Consider the following 22,469-nt stretch of genomic DNA (forward strand, 5'->3'; position numbering starts at 1 on the left):
AAAAATGTTTCCTGCTCAATTCTTGACGTTTCGTCAGAGACCTGTAGATAGAAGACTCCTCCTAGAGAGCAAACACCCGAAGGAAAGTCAGAGCATCTTCTGTTTACCTGAGCACCTGCAAAGGAAAACTAAAATGTCTCAAGCCCCACCTTTTCAGAACCTTGTGAAACAATCTGGGAACTGAGCCAAAAACCTCCTCTCTGACTATATAAGACTCAGGAGCAGACAGGTGTTCCCTCAGAGGCAGGTTGTTCGGTAGTTTTTACCGGACTTCCAGAAGATGGGCACAGGTGGTGGGACACGAATACCACTATGGATATCAATACTAGCAATTGCCTTCATACAGATCAAAGGTAGGAAGATTTGCTTGCTTGGCATTTTTACTGTTTTAAAGAATTTAGAACTTGCTTGGGAGTTTGAAACTTTTTTTTTTCTTCTTTTTTTTTCCCCTCTTGGCTTTGTGAAGCTCATGAACCTGATACCTTTATGCAGGGCTTTCTTTTGTGTTATAAATACTTTCCTTCCTAAGAAGAGGAAAATAACTGCCTTGAACACTTACATTGTAGTCCATGCCCTCATCCTAGTTTCTCCAGTCAAAATCTGGAACAGCTCCACTGAATTCAGTGGAACTCAGTGAGTGGAACTCACTTGGAATTCACACTTCTACCAAAATGCCTCGAGGTTTGCATTTAGCTTTTGATGTCTACTTCAAGGTGGTGCAGCATTTCTAAATGCACAACCCTAGAAGTGCAGAAATGGCTCTAGGAAGGAATCAATCAGTGGAGTCTCTGCATGCATTGCTAGAGATGATGAAACAGTATTGGCAAAAGGAGGGATTTACCTGAAAACTGTTGGACAACAGACTTTAAAAGTTCATCTCTTCCTGCACACGAGGTTGCAGAAAAGCTAAGAGCTGAGGGTTGGCTTTTGATGGGGTGAACAGAAATGGAGCTGCCTCAAGCACTCAAAGAGAGCACCTTTGTAGTCATAGATGAGTGCAAATATTTTTTTTCCTTATGCTTCACTTGTTAGTTTCCCTTGAAGTTCAAGGTGACAGCACTGTTAGTTTGAAGTGTGCTTTGTTCTCAGATATAGATCCTATTGTATTATTTTACTTTTTTCCTACTTCCAGGTAATTCCACACTAGCTTAGGTTAAGCAGTGGTAGTGTCGTAGGACAGCTGTAGCACTGCCACACCGTGCCATGGAAATGGGCATCTGCCACATACGTGGCATGAGGCAGTGCTGGAGTCATGCAGTGCACAGAGAGAGAAACAAGAAGCTCCCTGAGGCTAGGCAGTGGACAAGAACAGCCCAGAAGCAGTGAATGGCTCATAGCTTAAAAATGGGCTTCTAACCCAAGCTGGTGCAAAATGAAAGGGCTTTAGGGAGCTCTTTGCAGCTCTGATTTCATCTTTAACACCTCCAGAGCTGCTTCCACAGGCTGACATTTTTGGGGGGGTTCAGCAGAGGATGAACTTGCCTTTTGGCCAGCACAGCCTCCCCTGCAACCTGCTGTCTCACTAAGTGATGCATTACAAACCTCTCTGGCCCATGTAAGATTTTGTCTGGATTCCTGTTCTGATGTTGCAGTGGAAGGGAATGAAAAATGGTTTCTTTGCTGGAAACAAAAAAAATTTGCTTTGGGGCAAAATATATCTACTGGAGAGAGCTCCTTCTTTCTGCCTGACTTACTGCAAATAGTGCTTGAAAATGTAAAATAGAGAGCAACTTTGGCTTTCAGTAAGAGAGAGCAAAGATCAGTCCTCTAACTCTAAAATTAATTCCTCCTGTACAAAAGGGACCTATTTTTAAAGCCCACTGGCTAGACAAAAGATTTTACTGATGCTTTAAGCACAGAGTGACCATAAAAACTAAGAAAATGAAGTCCTTTATCTGGGAAGTTTAGAAGGGTATCCAGGGGTACTGTGACAATAAGAGAATCCAGATCTGCTCCAACTATCACAGGCATGCTTTGGGTGACTTCCTTGCAGTAATTTATTGGCTGAAGGAGCAGTACATGGCCACGGTGGGTGCACATAGCACAGGTCCTGATGCAAATCTGACTTCCTGCAGACAAATGTAGCCTTGCTGATCTCTGATATACTGAGTGCTGCATGTTTAAACAGACAGAAATGATGAAAGAACTCGAGAAAATGAGACATTAACATTTTCCTCCTCCCTTTCCCTTGCTGCAGTTGAAGCCCAGAATGATGAAGCACCAACAAAATCGAAGTCTATTTCTCCATCGATCCTGCAGGGACAAAAACGTAAGTAATTTTGTGCTGATCTAGCTCTAATATCTTGTCCCAAATTAAACTGATAGACAAGAAAATGAAACTGATAGACAGCAAAACGAAACTGATAGACAGCAAAACGAAACTGATAGACAATAAAATGAAACTGATAGACAATAATATCAAATTGATAGGTAATAAAATTAAGATGATAGATATTAAAATTGAAATTGAGATAATAAAATTAAATTGATAGATAATAAAATTAAGTTGATAGATAATAAATTTAAGTTGATAGATAATAAATTTAAGTTGATAGATAATAAAATTAAGTTGATAAATAATACAATTACTAGAATCTTCTTATCCCTGGCTAGAATGTACCTTAGTTTCCCTCACCTTCCTCCCCCTGCCAAAAAAAGGAAAAAGAAGGGAGAGAGAAATCCTCTGCACCATATATCCACTTCCCAGCCAATCTCTGACTGGTCTAAACAGGAGAACTTCCTCTGAGATCTTGCCTAGTGGGTCTGGCCTACTGATATGATAGAGTTATCTAATCTTTACCTTCATGAAAGGTACACAGCTTCGATCTGAAAGTGTTTTCAGAAGAGGTGTGTGTGCACACACACATATCACCAAGGTGCTTGATAGCAGGCAATAAAAGATGCCTTTTTTTACCCATTGTCAAGGTGACTGCATCACTCAGGAGAGAAGAAAAACTCTGTGCCTACCTAACTGTAACTGCCTTAAACATTAGAGTAATTAAACACTCCAAGATCATAACTGTAGAGAGCAAACACCTTAACTACTCAGGGAAAATGAGGGTGGATCAACACAAGGCTGAGTGGTGTATTAGTGATGACAGGCTGAAACAATTAATCATTAAGCCTGCCCTGCAATCTGCAATTTGTGAGGTCACTAGCAGGCAATTACAATAGTGATAAGCCCAACCTGGAAGTGTACCACAAATTAGTAACAGTGAGTGCCTTTATGGATTGGAACAGATTGGCAAGGAAGGCAGTATGTGTGCTTAGCCTTCAGATCCTTACATGAAGACTAAATGAGCTTGGCTTTCTAAAGCACTTAGAGAATGGTTTGTGTTGGAAGGGACCTCCAAAGATCATCTAGTCCAACCCTCTCTGCAGTAAGCAGAGGCATCCTCCATTAGATCAGGTTGCCCAGAGCCCTGTCAAGCCTGACCTTGAATATCTCCAGGGATGGGGCCTCAGCTATCTCCCTGGGCAACCCATTCCAGTATTCCACTACCCTCATGGTAAAGAACTTCCTCCTAATGTCCAACCTAAATCTCCTCTTCAAGAATCAAGAATCAAGAAGGTTGGAAGAGACCTCAAGGATCATCGAGTCCAACCTGTCACCCTACACCTCATGCCTATCTAAACCATGGCACCAAGTGCCACGTCCAATCCCCTCTTGAACACCTCCAGGGATGGTGACTCCACCACCTCCCTGGGCAGCCCATTCCAATGGCCAACCACTCTCTCTGTGAAAAACTTTCTCCTCACCTCCAGCCTAAACCTCCCCTGGCGCAGCTTGAGACTGTGTCCTCTTGTTCTGGTGCTGGTTGCCTGGGAGAAGAGACCAAACCCCTCCTGGCTACAACCTCCCTTCAGGTAGTTGTAGACAGCAATGAGGTCTCCCCTGAGCCTCCTCTTCTCCAGGCTAAACACCCCCAGCTCCCTCAGCCTCTCCTCATAGGGCTTGTGCTCAAGGCCTCTCCCCAGCCTCGTTGCCCTTCTCTGGACATGCTCCAGCAATTCAACATCTTTCCTAAACTGAGGGGCCCAGAACTGGACACAGTACTCAAGGTGTGGCCTAACCAGTGCTGTGTACAGGGGTACAATGACCTCCCTGCTCCTGCTGGCCACACTATGCCTGATGCAGGCCAGGATGCCATTGGCTCTCTTGGCCACCTGGGCACACTGCTGGCTCATGTTCAGCTGCTGTCAACCAGTACCCCTAGGTCCCTTTCTGCCTGGCTGCTCTCCAGCCACTCTGACCCCAGCCTGTAGCTCTGCATGGGGTTGTTGTGGCCAAAGTGCAGCACCTGGCACTTGGATTTGTTGAATGTCATCCTGTTGGACTCTGCCCATCTGTCCAGCCTGGCAAGGTCCCTCTGCAGAGCCCTTCTACCTTCTAACAGATCAACCCCTGCTCCCAGCTTGGTGTCATCTGCAAATTTACTGATGATGGACTCAATCCCCTCATCCAGATCATCAATAAAGATATTGAACAGGATGGGGCCCAGCACTGATCCCTGGGGGACACCACTAGTGACAGGCTGCCAGCTGGATGTGGCACCATTCACCACCACTCTCTGGGCTCGGCCCTCCAGCCAGTTCCTAACCCAGCACAGAGTGCTGCTGTCCAAGCCACAGGCTGACAGCTTGGCCAGGAGTTTGCTGTGGGGGACAGTGTCAAAGGCCTTGCTGAAGTCCAGGTAGACTACATCCACAGCCTTTCCCACGTCCACCAGGCTGGTCACCTGAGCATAGAAGGAGATCAGGTTGGTGAGGCAGGACCTGCCCTTCCTAAATCCATGCTGGCTGGGCCTGATTCCTTGGCCATCCTTCAGGTGCGCAGTGATCGCCCCCAAGACAATCTGCTCCATGATTTTCCCTGGCACTGAGGTCAGGCTGACAGGCCTGTAGTTCCCAGGTTCTTCTGTCCGTCCCTTCTTGTGGATGGGCATCACATTGGCCAGTTTCCAGTCTTCTGGGACCTCTCCAGTGAGCCAGGACTGGTGGAAAATGATGGAGAGAGGCTTGGCCAGCTCATCTGCCAGCTCTTTCAGCACCCTAGGATGAATCCCATCAGGTCCCATGGACTTGTGAATATCCAAGTGACTCAACAAGTCTCGAACTAATTCCACATGGATTTCAGGAGTACAACACTGCGCCTTGACCCCATCGACCAGCTCAGGAGGCCAGTTATCCTGAAGTCCTCCTGCCTTGCTGTTGAAAATGGAGGCAAAGAAGGTATTTAGAATCTCAGCCTTCTCCTCATCCTTAGTTACAATGTTACCCTCCACGTCCAATAAAGAGTGGAGGCTCCTCTTGCCCCTCTTTTTAGCATTAATATATTTATAAAAATGCTTTTTGTTGTCTTTCACAGAAGCGGCCAGTTTAATTTCTAACTGTGCTTTTGCCTCTCTAATTTTTCTTCTACATGATCTAACAACATCCTTAAACATATCACTAGTTGCCTCCCCCCCTTTCCAAAGGCGATAAACCCTCTTTATTTCCCTTAAATCCTTCAGGAACTGCTTGCTCATCCAGGCCGGTCGTCTTCCCCGCCGGCTCGTCTTACGGCATGTGGGAACTGCCAGTTCCTGTGCCTTTAGGAGCTCCTGTTTGAAGTAGGTCCAACCATCCTGGACCCCTTTCTTCTTAAGGGCTGTTACCCAGGGAACTTTCTGAATAAGTTGCCTGAACAACCTGAAGTTTGCCCTCCGAAAGTCCAAAGTGAGGGTTCTGTTACTGCTCCTCCCTATCTCCCTGCATATTGAAAACTCCACTATCTCATGGTCGCTGCACCCTAGATAGCCTCCGACCATCACATCTCCCACCAGCCCTTCTCTATTTGAGAACAGCAGATCAAGCAGAGCCTTACCCCTGGTAGGTTCACCTAAGAGCTGCATCAGGAAGTTGTCATCCATGCACTCTAGGAACCTTCTGCACTGTCTCCTCTCTGCTGAATTAAGTTCCCAGCAGATGTCTGGTAGGTTAAAGTCCCCCACAAGGACAAGGTCTGATGATCTTGAGACAGCTTCCAGCTGCTTATAGAATATCTCATCGGCCTCCTCATCCTGGTTGGGTGGTCTATAACAGACTCCCACCAGGATGTCAGTTTTGTGTGGCCTCCCTCTGATTTTAACCCATAAGCATTCAACCCTTTCTTCTGCAACCTCAAGTTCTGAGGCATCAAAGGATTCCCTAATATACAGGGCCACCCCTCCTCCTCTTCTCCCTTGCCTGTCTCTCCTAAAGAGCTTATAACCCCCCAGTGCGGTACTCCAATTGTGAGAATCGTCCCACCACATTTCTGTAATGGCAACTACATCATAGTTCTCCTGGTGAACCAAGAGTTCCAGTTCCTCTTGTTTGTTGCCCATACTGTGTGCATTGGTGTACATGCACTTCAGTTGGGCTGCTGATTTCACCAGTTTGTGTGGCCCTCCCTCCTTTCCAGGGAGACTGGTTTCCACACCCACCCCCTTCAGACCTAGTTTAAAGCCCTCCCAATGAGTCCTGCCAACCCCAGTGCCAGCACCCTCTTACCCTTTCTAGATAAATTCTTCTCTAGTTTCAAACCATTGCCCCTCATCCTGTCACTGCAGGCCTTTGGAAACAGTCCCTCTGCAGCCTTCTTGTTGCCACCTTCAGGTACTGGAAGGCTGCACCGAGGTCTCCCTGGAGCCTTCTGTCCTCCAGGATGAACACCTGCAGGTTCCTCAGCCTGTCCTCACAGCAGAGGTGCTCCAGCCCTCTGATCATTTTTGTGGCCCTCCTCTGGACCCTCTTCATCAGGTCCATGTCTTTACTGCATTGAGGGCTCCAGAATTAGATGCAGTACTCCAGGTGAGGTCTTACCAGAGAGGAGCAAAGTGGCAGAATCACCTCTCTGGATCTGCTGGCCATGGTGCTTTTGATGCAGCCCAGGATGTGATTGGCCTTCTGGGCTGCAAGCTCACACTGTCTGCTCATGTCCAGCTGCTCATCCCCCAGCACTTCCAAGTCCTCTTCTGCAGGGCTGCTTTCTGTCATCTCACCCCCCAGCCTGTATCGATAAAATATTGACATATTTGGCTTGGTGATTTTTGGTCTAAACACAGAAGTCAGTGGATGATTTTTGCATAATCTATAGTTTGGAAGTCATCAAGTTCTACAGTGTTGACACTTTCAAGGGAAAAACTGCATCAGTTTTTCAGACTCTCATGATAAGAAGGTCACACTGCAGGTTCTCTAAGCATTCTATAGGTTTCATTGTTGGATCCAAAGAGAAAACACTGGATTTGTGATTCTGTGATTTGCAAATCAAAAATACAAGGCTGGATCTTACCAGTAGAAATCATTGCATGAAAAGCATATTGTTGAAGTTTCACAGAATTTAAACTGGGGTTTAGAAAAATCTCCTTAGCATTGTTTGGCTACTAGTGAAATACACAGGAAGAACACAAAGCACTGTGTGGAAACTTCCCACTCGAGGGCAACCAGCAGTAGGAGCTACTACAGAGACCAGGCAATCTCTGCCCATCTTTTTTTAGGACTCCTAATAAGATTAAACTTGATTTTTTTTCCCTCCCTCCTAGCTTTTCCACCATCCAAAGGAGTGCAAATCATTCCACCTTTACCAAACACGCTGAAAGTCAAGGGTAAGTTAAACCAATGGCATGGCTCAGAAATCTGTGGTCTTGTTGGTCACACATGGAGCAGCCAAGGCATTAATAAATTCTGTAAGAGCCCCTAGCCTCACAGAATAAAAAAGAAATAGGAAAAATAGTCAGCTCATCAGGTAAGCTAAATGTGACTTCTGCCTGCATTTTGTTAATATGAGGCAGCTGTAAGAAAAGAGTTTTTTTAAGTTATATTTATATTTTTTAATATTTATTTCTATTTTATATATATTTTATATAAATAAATATATATAAATATATGTTTACATATATGTATATATATATAATTAGTGTATATATAAATAATGCTAGGATAAATCATGCACAATATTTCCAGGGAAACATAATGTGTGCAAAGAACTGGTGAGACACCTTATCTAGGGTCTAGGGTACAATTCTGACCAGTTGTGTTCAAGCTGCACAGGTGTAAATCTAGAAAATGGATACAGAGAAGGAGTAAGAGGATTACCAGGGAGAGAGGAGAACCTGTTGGTTAGGAAATGAAGACTGGAAAGAGAGAAATGATTTCTATACTGGATGTAGGGAGGAGCAGAGAGGTGGAACCCCTTCAAGGTGAAGTATAAACACTGTCACAAGACCAACCTGGAATACATGAGATGGGAAAACATTTTGGAAGATGCTGGTGAAAATTTTCCAGCCATTCAAAGGGTCCAGCTCTGAGTGGCCTTCCCTAGCAGGAGTACCAGCTAGTTTTAAACTGGTTTTATGGTGAAACTTTAAAATTTCATACATTTGGGAAAGGATTTATAGAACCTGTCTGTCAGCAGAAGCAGAGCATTGGAGATAGTGACCCAGGAGGTCTCTTCCAGTCTTGGGGTCTACATCCTTAGGCAAAACACATTAAGCACAAACAATAACTGAACTAACAGATTGATAAATAAATAGCTTGACAAGAAGGAAAACAGCAGATGAGCTTATTTCTGTTTGGACAGAGGCTAGTGAAAGAAATAAAAAGGGGGAAGTACCTAAAGGGAAAATACTTAAAGAAAATGACAGAAAACTCTTACTGCTTGTTCTGAACCCACAGCTGGAAACCCCTCTCACAATGGCCGTGTGTGCAGCACGTGGGGTAACTTCCACTACAAGACCTTTGATGGGGACATCTTTTACTTCCCTGGGGTCTGCAATTACATCTTTACCTCCAACTGCAAATCTCCCTACGAGGATTTCAACATCCAGATCAGGCGTACGATGGCGCAAAATGCCACAGTGATCACTCACGTCATCATGAAGGTGGAAGGAGCAGTGATTGACCTGACTCGTGGCTCTGTCCATCTTGATGGCAAACTGTGAGTTCATAACTTGAAACTCTCTGCACTGCTCTTGCTCCCACTGGGCTCCCTGAGTGAGCATCCCTTTCCCTCACCAGATCTCACATTGCTCCTAAGCATCTGGAGGGCTCAGCTCCCTCCTGAAGAGGGACCTGACAGTGAGCTCAGAGGTTATCCCTGTGTTCATTTTGTTCAGATGAGCTATACCCCAGATGCTGCCCCACTGTTATTCAACTGACTCAATAACCTGGGTCTAGTTCATTAGATTTTTACACCCTTTAAGTTTCTACTTCATATTAGTTTTACCACAGGAAATTTATAACAACTTTTGTCCCTACACTGGACAAGATGAGGTTGAGCAGTGACTGCAGCTCATACCTGAACTCATTTCAAATGAGCTAGTCTGGAAATTTCTGTCTACATAGGAATGATAGCACCAACTTTGGCATAGGGTGTGAAACCTTTCCAAAAGGCTGGATAAATATTTGGGCAGGTATCCCTCAGTGAGCTGTGTAATACAGCAGCTATGTACACCCAGCTAGTCTAAAGGTTATCTCTGGGTACACCTTTGCAAACGGCACTCATGTCACAGAAAGCCTAAAGAGCCAATCCCTTTGTTATCAAGGGCTTTAAAGTGTAAATAGCAATATCCTGAAGCATACTGCCTGCAACACACAACCTCCCAGCACTTTTTTTCAACAGTGCAACCAAAGTCTTCTGCCAACATTTTAACTGGGAAGGCAGCATTATCAGGCATAGCCCAAAGGAACAGCTGGGAAAACAAGGCTGGGCCATTTGCACAGTGAGAAACAATTGCAGAGGAAACGTTACCGACCTGTGTTGCTGTACACAGTTACTGCTCCATTTCCTCACCTATGTGTGTTGAGGCTTCTCAAAGAGAATGAGAAAGGATATCACTGTGGATGTTCTGTCCCAATCCCTGCTGAATTATGGTGGTCTTCCCCTAGGGTTCACATGCCTTACAGCCACATGGGAGTCTTCATAGAGAAAAGCAACAACTACATAAAAGTTTCTGCCAAGATAGGACTGACCTTCCTTTGGAACGAAGAGGATGCCCTTCTGGTAAGAAAACACCCAAAAGATGGCTGAAACAGAAAATAGTTTATATCTTTGCAGTCTCAATCAGCCAGGCAGGCATTAGCTACTTCTGGAATTGTGTCTATTTTTAATGCTCAGTTCTCTCTGTCTTCCAGTCTTCTCCCAGTTTCCCTTTTCTTTCCCCACCAAGCTCAGCTCAGGATCACTAGAACCCCAATTACAAGGATCAACAGATCCCTCAAGCATAGCATTCCCATCTCACAGTGAAGTACTCCTCAGATCCCAGACCTGGCACTGCACTGATGTTCACAGGCCCAGGGCTAGAATTAGTCCAAGGTTTTGTTGATGGTCACGGTGACCTTCCCAATAGTGCCTACCTAGTGATCACAGCACACAGCCTCCATAGGTCAGATTCTGAGCACATGATCAATATTGATGTAGGCTGTGTTCCTAGCACTGACATTGCTATGAACCTCAACTCTCCTTCCTCCTTTCTCTTAGGTGGAACTAGATAAGAAATATGCCAACCAAACCTGTGGCCTTTGTGGGGACTTCAATGGAATTCCACTTTACAGCGAATTTGTTTCAGGGAGTAAGTAATAAAAAGCAGTATCATAGGCTGTGGGTTGTGCTAACTGCTTTTATAACTGCTTTGTGTAATTCTCTGATGTCAGTTGTGTACAGAGTCAGAGCTTTGGCATGTACTAGGCTGCTTCCATCACTGTTTGAGCTTTTAAGATCTATGCTGCTTTCTGTTTGTCTTCAGTAGTAAAGATCTAATTCCTTGAACATCTTCTTCATCTCCTCTTGCCTCTCATATTCAAATGACATTATTTGGTAATCACTGCTCATGTCATAGTGCCACAAAAGAAAATATCTGCATGCAAAACCCTGTAAACCAGTAAATATTATTCTAACAGCTGAGCTGTTTTTCACAGAGACAAAACTGACTGCCGTGCAGTATGGGAACAAGCACAAGATGGATGGACCCACAGAGCAGTGTGCTGATCCTCTTCCTTCTCCTGTCCCAATGAACTGTTCATCTGAATTTGTAAGAACCTCTCTCAACACTTTTTCTCAGTGTAAAACACACTCTCCCTGTCTCTGGAAAAAAATTTGTTACAATTGGAACAAAAAAAAAAATCTAGCGAGGCTCTGATTCAACCACAGGCCTAGAAAGAATTTTTTTCTAAATGTAATATTTCATCATGTGGGAAAACGAATGCTAAAAAGGTGCATTCCCCCTCTGAAAGAAGCCTGGATATGTCCATGAAAGAGAAATCCACTGAAGATGTGTTTAGACAAAGACACTGCATCATTGTTGGGAAGTCACCTGGGCTGAAAGTAACTGAAGAAATGAGCAGACATGGGAGTTAATCAAAGGAATTCCATCTGTAATTGCCCTATTGCTATATATATATTTCCCTATATTTATGGCTACTCTTGGACAGGTTTCTGGACCTGATGGACGTATGGGTTGTTCCACTACATGCCTTAAATTAGCTTCACAGTTTCTAAACACTCATTTCACCCTCTCTCTTCTCCCTCCTAGGCAACCATCTGTCAGACAGTATTAACCAGCAAGGCATTCACAAGCTGCAATGCTCTCGTGAACGTTCAGGACTACATTGAAACTTGCATACAAGACCTCTGCCACTGTGACAGCTCCATGGCTGACTTCTGCATGTGCAACACCTTTGCTGAGTACTCTCGGCAGTGTGCTCATGCTGGTGGACAGCCTCTGAACTGGAGAACTTCAGAGCTGTGTTGTAAGTATCTCGGGAAGGGACTTAATCCCCATATCTAGTAAACCTCAAGTCTGTGGATACTTTCCTGAAGAGAACAGCTCTTTGAAGGTGCACATGATTACCATTAAATCAGATTTAAGCAGAGCATACTCAAGATTCTGGGAACATGGCAGTTTAGAGGGTTTTGCATTACTAAGGGTTTTAGAAAGCCTAAAATGTTGCAGCCTCCATTCGGCTCAGGATTCCCCCATCGTATCACGACAGAAAACATCCTAAACTGCAAAACCTGCTTTCTCAACATTCCAAAGGAGAAGTCAGCATTGTGTCTCTCTTTCTCCTTGCAGCCAAATCATGTCCTTTCAACATGCATTACCAGGAGTGTGGCTCACCCTGCTCAGACACGTGCAGCAACCCGGAACGCTCTGAACTTTGTGAAGATCACTGCACAGATGGCTGTGTCTGCCCTCCAGGTAAGCTTGTTTCCTGCCCTCTCCTCCTAGCCCAAACCACTGGAACACTTCCCTGTATGTTTTTAACAGCTTGCCCAGTCTATGTTATCATCACACACCATTGCTGTTATTATCATCAAAGCAATCACCATTATTTCTTCCTTGATACACACACATCATTTCCATTCAAGTTGCTTAAAAATGCCCTTCTAAACAACAGCTCTTCCTGAGGCATGCACATGATGGTGGACTTAGCAATGCTGGGTTAATGGTTGAGGTTCACAGGATCACAGAATTGTCAGGGTGGGAAGGGACCTCAATAATCAGCCAGTTCCAACCCCCCTGCCATGGGCAGGGACACCTCACACCACAGCAGGTTGCTCACAGCCACATCCACCCTGGCTGCAAAAACCTCCAGGGATGAGGCTTCCACCACCTCCCTGGACAACCTGTTACAGTGTCTCACCACCATCATGGGGAAGAATTTCTTCCTAACATCCAATCTGAATCTATCCACTTCTAGCTTGGATCCATTCCCCCCAGTCCTATCACTCCCTGACACCATAAAAAATCCCTCCCCAGCTTCCTTGTAGCCCCCTTCATAGAATCATAGAATCAAGAAGGCTGGAAGAGACCTCAAGGATCATCAAGTCCAACCTGTCACCCTACACCTCATGCCTATCTAAACCATGGCACCAAGTGCCACGTCCAATCCCCTCTTGAACACCTCCAGGGATGGTGACTCCACCACCTCCCTGGGCAGCCCATTCCAATGGCCAACCACTCTCTCTGTGAAGAACTTTCTCCTCACCTCCAGCCCAAACCTCCCCTGGTGCAGCTTGAGACTGAGTCCTCTTGTTCTGGTGCTGGCCACAATAAGGTCTCCTTGGAACCTTCTCTTCTCCAGACTGAATAACCCCAACTTTCTCAGAGGTGGCTCCAGCCCTCTGCTCATCTTCATGGCCCTTCTCTGGGCACATTCCAGTACCTCCAGATTTTTCCTGTAATAGAGGCTCCAGAACTGGACACAGTACTCCAGGTGGGGTCTCACCAGAGTGGACTAGAGGGGGAGAATCACCTCCCTCAACCTGACGGCCATGCTTCTCTTGATGTAGCCCAGGATCTGGTTGGCTTTCTGAGATGAAATCATGCTGATCTTCTTGTCCACCAGCACCCCCAAGTCCTTTTCCTCTGGGCTGCTCTCAAGCCAGTCCCTGCCCAGCCTATATTGGTGCTTGGGATTGCCCCAACCCAGATGTAGGACCTTGCATTTGGTCTTAAGGGTCTCTTCCAACCTAACTGATTCTGTGATTCTTTAATGACTGAACTGAAAATAAGATATTTTACTCCTAACAATAAAGGGAAGTAATTTATTCTCAGCAAAGTATGTAATTTTTAATCACTTTTCCCCCCACAATTATCACCCTTGCTGTTAGCAAAGCTGCACCTGATTCCCCAAATCACCAAACCCTCCCTGTCCACTGCTGCATGTCTAAACAATAAGGAGCTGAGAGCACTGGGCAGTGTGTAAAATCTGAGGTTTCAGAGACTGATATGTGAGAGCTGAATATCAGTGTAAACAATGGATGCAAACCTGTTCTCATTGTGTACTTTTACTTCTGGAGCTGAGAAGTGTTGCTGTTGTGAGTGACTGCCTGGTAGTATTTTCGCCCCTTTACAGCTCTTCTGCCCATCCTCCATGATATCTCATAAAATTCACCATCATTTGTTTGTCTGACAGCATTGACTCCTCTTAGATAATCTAAAAAAAAATATTTACTATACAAGCATGCCCCTGGGCAGTCTTACAAATGGTTCATCTACTCCACCTCATTATCTAGCAATCTTAATCTTAATTCCATTCTAATGGAGTCCATAACAGAAAGATATTTCCCTAGAGGTCTCTTTTGATCACCCTTTAGATAGGCTGCAATAGATTCAATGCCTACATAGCTGGCATCCTATTGTTCCAAAGTACTTTCTATTTATTTTCTGCGTAATGCAGAGGAAATGGAAGATGCTTCCAGGCACCTGGCAGCTCTGTGCAGAAAAGCAGGTTCTGCAGTGCACACAGTGACTAACAGGCCATTTCTTTCCTTAGGAACTGTCTTTGATGACATCAATGGTGCTGGCTGCATTCCCCGTAAGGCATGCCACTGTACCTATGAAGGGGAAACTTATGCTCCTGGAGCCTCCTTCTCATCCAAATGCAGATCATGGTAAGACTCCTTTTCTCATACTTTTTTTTTTTTTTAAGTGCATTACCTGAATATTTTGAAGACGGGGGGGAAAAAAAATCTAATTTCACCTTAAAAAGAAACAAAGAACTCTTTATGGACTGAAGTTCCTTGATTAGACATGTTTAAAGGATACTTACATCTGTTTTCTCCTCACACTTGGAAGCAAAAATTGGGGGTTAGATATATGTACTCCAGTTTGAAGATCAATCAATTAAAGAAGCCAATCAAGTTCAAATCCCAGAGGTGTTTAAAAATGTGAACTACTGTGTTGCATCCTCTGCAGGACTATGATGCTCATGTAAAACACTACTGGGATGTGACTTTTAGGGATGTGTTGCAGTAGACAGAGTGGGTGGTAACATTTGAGAGGCATCTTTGATAGGTATGCAATATATTTTTTCAGTATTGTTATACTTACTGGAGGATTATCACCTGAGTGTGTGCAAATACACCTTTCTGTGAATCCAAGAGCATCATGCATCCTATTTTCCAAGAAACACTTCAGGTGTTTCAAGCTTGAGTCATGCTGGTGGAGATGAGGAGCGATCATTCCCAGGCAGCAGAATGGCTGCCAGGTTCACCAAGACTGAATTCTGACCCCAGACTGGAATAAAGAGCAATATATATATAAAATTATATTCTGTGTTTTCAAGGCAATGTTTGTTTCCTTGACAATACTTCAAGAAGGAAATTAAGGCATCACCTGCGCTTATTGTCTCTTCTGTCATTTACACTTGCATTAGCCAAGGTTACTGAATGCCTTCTCCATTTCAGTACCTGTGCTGGAGGTGAATGGTCTTGCATCACCCGGTCATGCCCTGGAACATGCAGCGTTGAAGGAGGTTCCCACATCACCACTTTTGATGAGAAGCATTATTCCTTCTTTGGAGACTGTAGCTACGTCCTAACCAAGGTAAAAATGAGTCACAATCCTTGCTAAAAGAAAAGGTTTTGCTTATCTTGAATGCCTGCAGGGACGAGGCCTCAACCACATCCCTGGGCAACTTGTTCCAGTATCTCACCCCTCTCATTGTGCAGAACTTCCTCCTGATGTCCAACTTAAATCTCTCCTGCTCCAGTTTCAAACCACTGCCACTCATCCTATCACCACAGGCCCTTTTGAACAGTCCCTCCCTAGCCTTCCTTGCAGGTCCCTTTCAGATATCAAAATGCAGCTCTAGGGTCTCCCCAAAGCCTTCTCTTCTCCAGGCTGAACAATCTAATTCTTTCAGCCTGTCTTCACAGAAGAGGTTCTCTTCTCCAGCCCTGTAACCATCTTGGTGGCCTCCTCTGGACCTGCTCCAGCAGGTCCATATCTCTCTTGTGTTGGAGATATATATACAACATTGTTTGATTAAAGCTACAGACAATCACATCAGCTTCCTGAAACTTAGAAGGTCAACATGGATCCTGAAAGAGATTTCAGGGACCTTTCAGTTAGGGTTACAATAAACAAATATATTGCAGCACTTTAGTGTTCTTTTATCATGGTTTAAGAGTTGCACTGAGCTCTTAGGTGCCATGAAACAATCTCCCAATGCTTCCCATTGAGTTTTTAATTAAATACTGCCTGTCTGGTGTTTTAAAACCTCTTCCTTATGAGCAGTGTGTTTATTACATCTATTGGTACTGCCCTTTCTGTCACAGTTAATAGAGTTCAATGGATTATTTATTAATATTGTTTGTAACGGAATTACTATTAAACAGAATTCACACTAGAGGAGTTATTTCATTAGGAGAATTAACCTTCCAAATGATCTTTCCCAGTAAATATAGAAGATTTTAGAGTGTAAAATCAAAAAGCTAAACCATGTCTGTGCTTTATAACCTGGTTACAAAATTGATGATTTTCAAAACTAGAGTCCAGATTAGCAGGGACTGAATTCTGAGTCATATTCTGAGCTATAGCCCTCTTTAGATACAGCTGTATCTAAACCAATGACTACAGAGTTGCAGATTTCAGAACCTTGGCTGTATTGGTTGTTTATTTGTCTTGAGTGGTGTAAATACTTTTCATAAAGAATTTATATTAAATAAAATCCTCTCTAAAAAAACCTCAAACAAAATATTACTGAGAGAGGGAACCATAAAAATAGAAATGAGCTAGAATGAGGTAATTCAGAAATAGATTAGACTAAATCAACGACATTTTCAGATGAGATTCATTAGCATTGGGCCCAATCCACAATGGAAGCATAGATCAAACTTACATCTTAAACTACCTTTTGGGCACCAACACATAAAATTAGACTCTCAGAGGCTCTGGAGGTATAGAGAACCCCTACACTTGGACAGAAAAGGTTAGAAAGCCCATAATTTAAAGGTGACATTTCAAGATGGCTGTAATCCTGCATCTCAGCTGTCTTCAAATTAATCTTCATTACACCAAGAAAATGAGGACATGTTTAGAATCACAGCCTCCTGCATGCTTCATTCCAAAGGACTTGGTGACTGTCCACATACATGTAAGACCACAAGGGCAGGAAAAACAGGCAGAAACAGTGCTTTAAGAGAGTCACTTTGCTAATAACTCCTTTTGAGGGTGAATATTTTTGACACAACAATATTCTAATGTTAAAAAAAAATAGATATAAAAATCATTCTAACAAGGTATTTTGTTTCCTTCTTCTAGCTCTGTGACAGCAATGAATTCAGTGTCCTGGGAGATATCCACAAGTGTGGCCTGTCTGACACTGAGACGTGCCTCAAGAGTATAGCTGTCAGCCTGAATGGAGGACAAACTGTAAGTCCTGAATGCAGACAGCCTCATACAGCTTAATAGGAAAATAGTTTGCAAGTGAGAGAACAACCTAGAGGAAATTTGCAATTTATTTTTTTAATCTCATTTGAATATTATTCAAGAAAAAAATAAGAATAAAGTAGGTACATTGGAAGTCAAGCTCCTAGTAGTTTTCTGTCCTTTAGTTATCTTGGGGCTTGTTTGTTTTGACAGTCAACAGACCACAGTAATAAAGATTAAAGATAGTACAGCAATCAGAACATTACCACAGTCTCCTCCCCACTTTTTTTTTTTTGTATTAATCCTGGACCATACTAGATAGAAAACATATGGAAAGTGTTTTACCTTGATTTGAAGTGTTTGGTAATCATTGTCTTTTCTTGTGGACAGACCATCGTGATTCAAGCTTCTGGCAGTGTATTTGTGAATATGATCTACACACAGCTGCCATTCTCTGCAGGTAAGTTCCTCTGGAAAACTTCTGCAATGTTGCTCAGTTGGTTTTGGTTTGGGTTTTTTTGTTTTGTTTTGTTTTAATTTTAAAACGTATTGCTCAATCTAAAGCCAAATTCTATCTTTGGTATATTGCAGCTCCTATAGAACAGTCTCTAGTTTTTGAATAGGGTTTGCCTGCTCAACTCTTACAATTTCAGCACATTATGGTCTAATTTTAGCAATATCTAATTAAATGGAGGTTCAGTTCAAGCAGATAGTATCACTGCACACTTCCTGGTCCAAACACATTGCTAAAACAGGAAGGAAAAGTTCTGATATGCAACTGAACTCAAATACCATCTCAAGTTGTTTAGTTACTTGTGCTACCTCTGTCCCTTTGCTTGGTGCACATTCATCACTGGAGAGTTTCTCTCACCCCAGTTCTTGTCAGATATCACTGCACTTGAACAGAAAGCAAACCATGACAGCACAGAATAGATCCAGGCTGAGGTCCACCACTAAATCATGTAACATCCTCACCAGGCAAAGGAGGCCTTTTAACTAGCAACAGAGGGCCATTTTTTGCCCTTATTTTAAAACACCTGAAAAACAAAAGTGGAGGTGTTTTACACGTGTTTCATGCTGGATTTGAAACCCTGGATCCTTTTCATCCCACTTCTTCAGAAATTAGGATCACATCAAACACACCTGTAGCATCCCTCTGTATAATAAAGAGCTGTTCCACCTGCTCATCTCACCTTTTATGTCCTCAGCAAATGTCACCATCTTCAGACCATCATCTTTCTTCATCATTATGGAAACAACCTTTGGTCTTCAGATACAAGTTCAGCTCGTGCCTGTCATGCAAGCATACATAGACCTAGAGCCATCACATAAAGGGCAGACCTGTGGTAAGTGATCTTCTCCTGACCACTGCCTGCATCGCTACGCTTCATGCTGCAGGAGACCTTCACAGCTCCTCTGGTTCTTTTCAGGTCTCTGTGGAAACTTCAATGATGTGCAGACAGATGATTTCAAAACCACCAGTGGAGTAATAGAGGGCACTTCAGCTGCTTTTGGCAACACTTGGAAAATCCGGGCTGATTGTCCTAATGCCAAAAATACCTTTGAGGACCCCTGTACTGTCAGCATACAAAATGGTAAGCTCAGCATGCAGTAACCTCTTCTGTTCTCTTTTAAGATGGAAAGAAGGAATAAGCTGATCAACCACGAAACATTTCATAGAATCAGTCAGGGTTCGAAGGGACCACAAGGATCATCCAGTTCCAACCCCCCCCTGCCATGGGCAGGGACACCTCACACTACATCAGGCTGCCCAGAGCCTCATCCAGCCTGGCTGCAAACACCTCCAGGGATGGGACCTCAACCACCTCCCTGGACAACCCATTCCAGGCTCTCACCACTCTCATGGGGAAGAACTTCTTCCTCACGTCCAGTCTGAATCTCCCCGCTTCTCGCTTTATTCCATTCCCCCCAGTCCTATCGCTACATGATAGCCTAAAAAGTCCCTCCCCAGCTTTCTTGTAGGCCCTCTTCAGATACTGGAAGCCAAAACAGTTCCATGATTCCATTAAACTAATGGTGGACCACTTGCACACAACACACTGTATTCCTCAGTTTAATTAATACTTAATATATAGAATAACATTTTAGAGCTTCAAAAGTATTCCTCTGGATAAAGAAAGCAAGTGGGTTTTGCCAGCTTACCTAAGGTAGACTGAACCCAAGCAGCATATGAGGGATCCATTGTGGAAAAGATTGGTAGTCATATAGGAAAAAAAAAGCTGTGCCTGGCCCCACTGAAGGTTGGGCTCATTGTGGTCATTTCACTGTGGAACTAAAAACAAAACTTAAAATTCAGAGCTTCATAGCTCTCAGGCTCTATTTCAAATCTGTAGATATTGAGCACTCACATCGCAAGCCACTGTTTTCTGAGATGAAACTAGAGTACTTTTAATTCACAGTGTGAACTTTCTTCTAAGTTCAGCTAAGGATGTCCTAGTTTGTTCCATGAGGATTACCATGAGGATGGGGTTTATAAGGAGTTTATATTGCAGTGTAAATAAAGTGAAAGACTGTTTGTGGTATAGCAAATGCTGAATTGTACTGTAAAAGTAAGCTTCTGAGGTTTCCCTGGAGGAAGGATAGTTACATTGAAACATTTAGAGAATCATAGAATGATTTGAGTTGGAAGGGACCTTAAAGATGAGAATGAAGTGCAACAGAAATTCTTACCATGTGCTCAATTCACAGACCAGTATGCTCAGCACTGGTGTGGACTGCTCTCTGATCCCAAGGGACCTTTTGCTGAATGTCACTCCACAGTGAATCCAGAAGTTTATCAGAAGGTACTTGGCTCTTAACTTTTTCCCTTTTAAAAGAAAAAGACTGGAATTTCTGATAGTAACACCTGAGAGAATAACTTGCTAGCTGGGAGGAGATACATTCGTGATAGTCCTTTTCAAGCCAAGGGTTCATTTTTATCTGCACATCACTATAATTACTCTTTTGTAAGGGTATCTTTGTTTTCACCCCCAGGAGGGTAAACTTGCAGGCATATTCCTGCTGCCCATACTTATAGGTGTTAAGTTAAATGCCTAAGCTAAGAGCTTGGACTCCCCTGGCCTCCTTATCAGATCAAAGGACCAAAGCTGTCCCTCCTAAGAGATAAGGAAAGCTGTTGTCAGAATCTTAATTAACATTTTGCTTAGCTGCTCTGAACTGCTCTCAGAAGGCTTTTATATATATTCAAGGACAAGCCAAGAAATGTGTGTATGAGGCAGCAAAGACATTTAGGTAAGATGTGAACAAAAATATTCCAGGAATTGAAGGTGATGAAGCTCTGGAACAGACTGCCTGGGGACTTTAGAGGGTCTCCCTGTTATTGGAAATCTGTAAGATTATGCCCAACAATCATCTTCTGGAATGACAAATGGGATTACAGTGACCTTGCCCACAGAGCATCACATTAAATGAAATCTATTTTTCCTCTTTCCTCTGATATAGAGAGCTCAGACTCCTAAACCTAAATCTTAAAAGCTGGGAAGCATCAAATGCCTTCTCCTTGTTCTAAGTATATATGGCAGAGTGGCTACAAATGGGAAGTAGCTGGGAAATCTAACCAACACCTGGAAAGTGAAAAAGAGACAAAGAAAAAATAGAGTAAAATTTTGATCCTCTTGCCATGCAAATAATCTTTTTTTTGTAAGTGCAGAATGAAATCCTCAAATGAAAACCAGGTATTTATTTACTTCTGCATATGGACTACACTCACTTATAGCTCTGATGAACCTGACACTAAAATGTAGAGGGTGGTGGCTTGGACATGACAATGTGCTGATCATATGCCAAACTTTTTTCCCAGAACTGCATGTTTGACACCTGTAACTGTGAGAAGAGTGAGGACTGCATGTGTGCTGCCCTTTCCAGCTACTCCAGGGCCTGTGCTGCTAAAGGAGTTCTCCTCACTGGGTGGAGGACCAAAGCCTGCAGTAAGTTCTACATCCCTTTGCCTCTTGAAAAACCATCATCCAGAAAGCCTCACACTGCAGCTTGCAGGGATTCCCACAGCAAATTGTGTTCAATGGTTTTGACCTTCAAGAATTTGAGGAGGAAGAGAGTACCATAAAAGATAAACAGTAAGAAAGGAGAAATATAAAGAAGAGGCTTTGCTACATTGCTTGCTCAGAATCAGCACAAGCAGCATGGACCTCAACACCCTTGCAACAGGAATAAAATAAGTGGAGTGCTTCTCAGTGGGCTTTGACAAAAAATACAAAAACAGCAATGAAGAAAAAAAAAGATTATGCACTAAGTTATTATAGTTTTAAATTTTAATTTTAATCTCTTAACCTGGACAAAATGTTTTTATTCATGTATAGGGCAAAATTCTGCTCACGCAGTACCACAACAATAATGACAGAATCAGGGCATCAATAAAGCACAAGTGCATACACTGATGTGGTTATCATATATATTTTACACCTCAGATGCTGCATTTATACCCACATTGATTCCTTAGAGAACTACCAATGTAACTCACCTTTTCACTCCCTAGCAAAATACACCAAACTGTGTCCAAAATCCTTGGAGTACTCTTACTACATCAACTCCTGCCAGCCCACCTGCCGCTCTCTGAGCGAGCCTGATGTCACCTGCAGCATCGAGTTTGTCCCAGTTGATGGCTGCACCTGCATAAATGGAACCTACATGGATGACAGTGGGAAGTGTGTGCCTGCTTCTAGCTGTCCTTGCTACTACAAGGGAACACCTCTGTCTTCTGGAGAAGTTATCCATGATAATGGCATTGTCTGGTAAGAAATAGAATCATACAATCATAGAATTGTCTGGTAAGAAATAGAATCATACAATCATAGAATTGTCAGGGTTGGAAGGGACCTCAAGGATCATCTAGTTCCAACTCTCCTGGCATGGGCAGGGACACCTCACACCACAGCAGGTTGCCCAAAGCCACATCCAACCTGGCTGCAAAAACTTCCAGGGATGAGGCTTCCACCACCTCCCTGGGCAACCTGTGCCAGTCTCTCACCACCCTCATGGGGAACAACTTCTTCCTAACATCCAGTCTGAACTTATCCACTTCTAGTTTTGCTCCATTCCCCCCAGTCCTATCACTCCCTGACACCCTCAGAAGTCCCTCACCAGCTTTTTTTAGCCCCCTTTAGATACTGGAAGGCCAAAAGAAGGTTTCCTGGGAGCCTTCTCTTCTCCAGACTGAACAGCCCAAAAATCTCTCAGTCTGTCTTCATAGGAGAGGTGCTCCAGCCCTCTGATCATCCTTGAGATGTGTAACTAAAAGAGTGAGATTTGATATAG

General features: G+C 43.5%; 1 protein-coding gene across 1 annotated transcript in view; it reads left to right on the top strand.

Moving 5' to 3' along the window:
- The first annotated feature begins 280 nt into the window (after positions 1-280).
- Positions 281-22,469, top strand: part of MUC5AC (mucin 5AC, oligomeric mucus/gel-forming) — a 56,071-nt gene continuing 33,882 nt past the window's right edge. The window contains exons 1-18 of the mRNA XM_054390736.1: positions 281-353; positions 2,198-2,269; positions 7,566-7,628; positions 8,698-8,959; positions 9,910-10,024; positions 10,502-10,592; positions 10,939-11,051; positions 11,553-11,769; positions 12,093-12,218; positions 14,299-14,416; positions 15,212-15,350; positions 17,070-17,180; positions 17,568-17,637; positions 18,386-18,523; positions 18,608-18,772; positions 19,887-19,981; positions 20,998-21,124; positions 21,691-21,946. Coding sequence (XP_054246711.1) covers positions 281-353; positions 2,198-2,269; positions 7,566-7,628; positions 8,698-8,959; positions 9,910-10,024; positions 10,502-10,592; positions 10,939-11,051; positions 11,553-11,769; positions 12,093-12,218; positions 14,299-14,416; positions 15,212-15,350; positions 17,070-17,180; positions 17,568-17,637; positions 18,386-18,523; positions 18,608-18,772; positions 19,887-19,981; positions 20,998-21,124; positions 21,691-21,946 — 2,351 coding nt within the window. The remainder of the gene's footprint in view (positions 354-2,197; positions 2,270-7,565; positions 7,629-8,697; positions 8,960-9,909; positions 10,025-10,501; positions 10,593-10,938; positions 11,052-11,552; positions 11,770-12,092; positions 12,219-14,298; positions 14,417-15,211; positions 15,351-17,069; positions 17,181-17,567; positions 17,638-18,385; positions 18,524-18,607; positions 18,773-19,886; positions 19,982-20,997; positions 21,125-21,690; positions 21,947-22,469) is intronic.

This window comes from Indicator indicator, chromosome 21 (assembly GCF_027791375.1).
Source record: "Indicator indicator isolate 239-I01 chromosome 21, UM_Iind_1.1, whole genome shotgun sequence".
In the NCBI taxonomy this organism is placed as follows: domain Eukaryota; kingdom Metazoa; phylum Chordata; class Aves; order Piciformes; family Indicatoridae; genus Indicator; species Indicator indicator.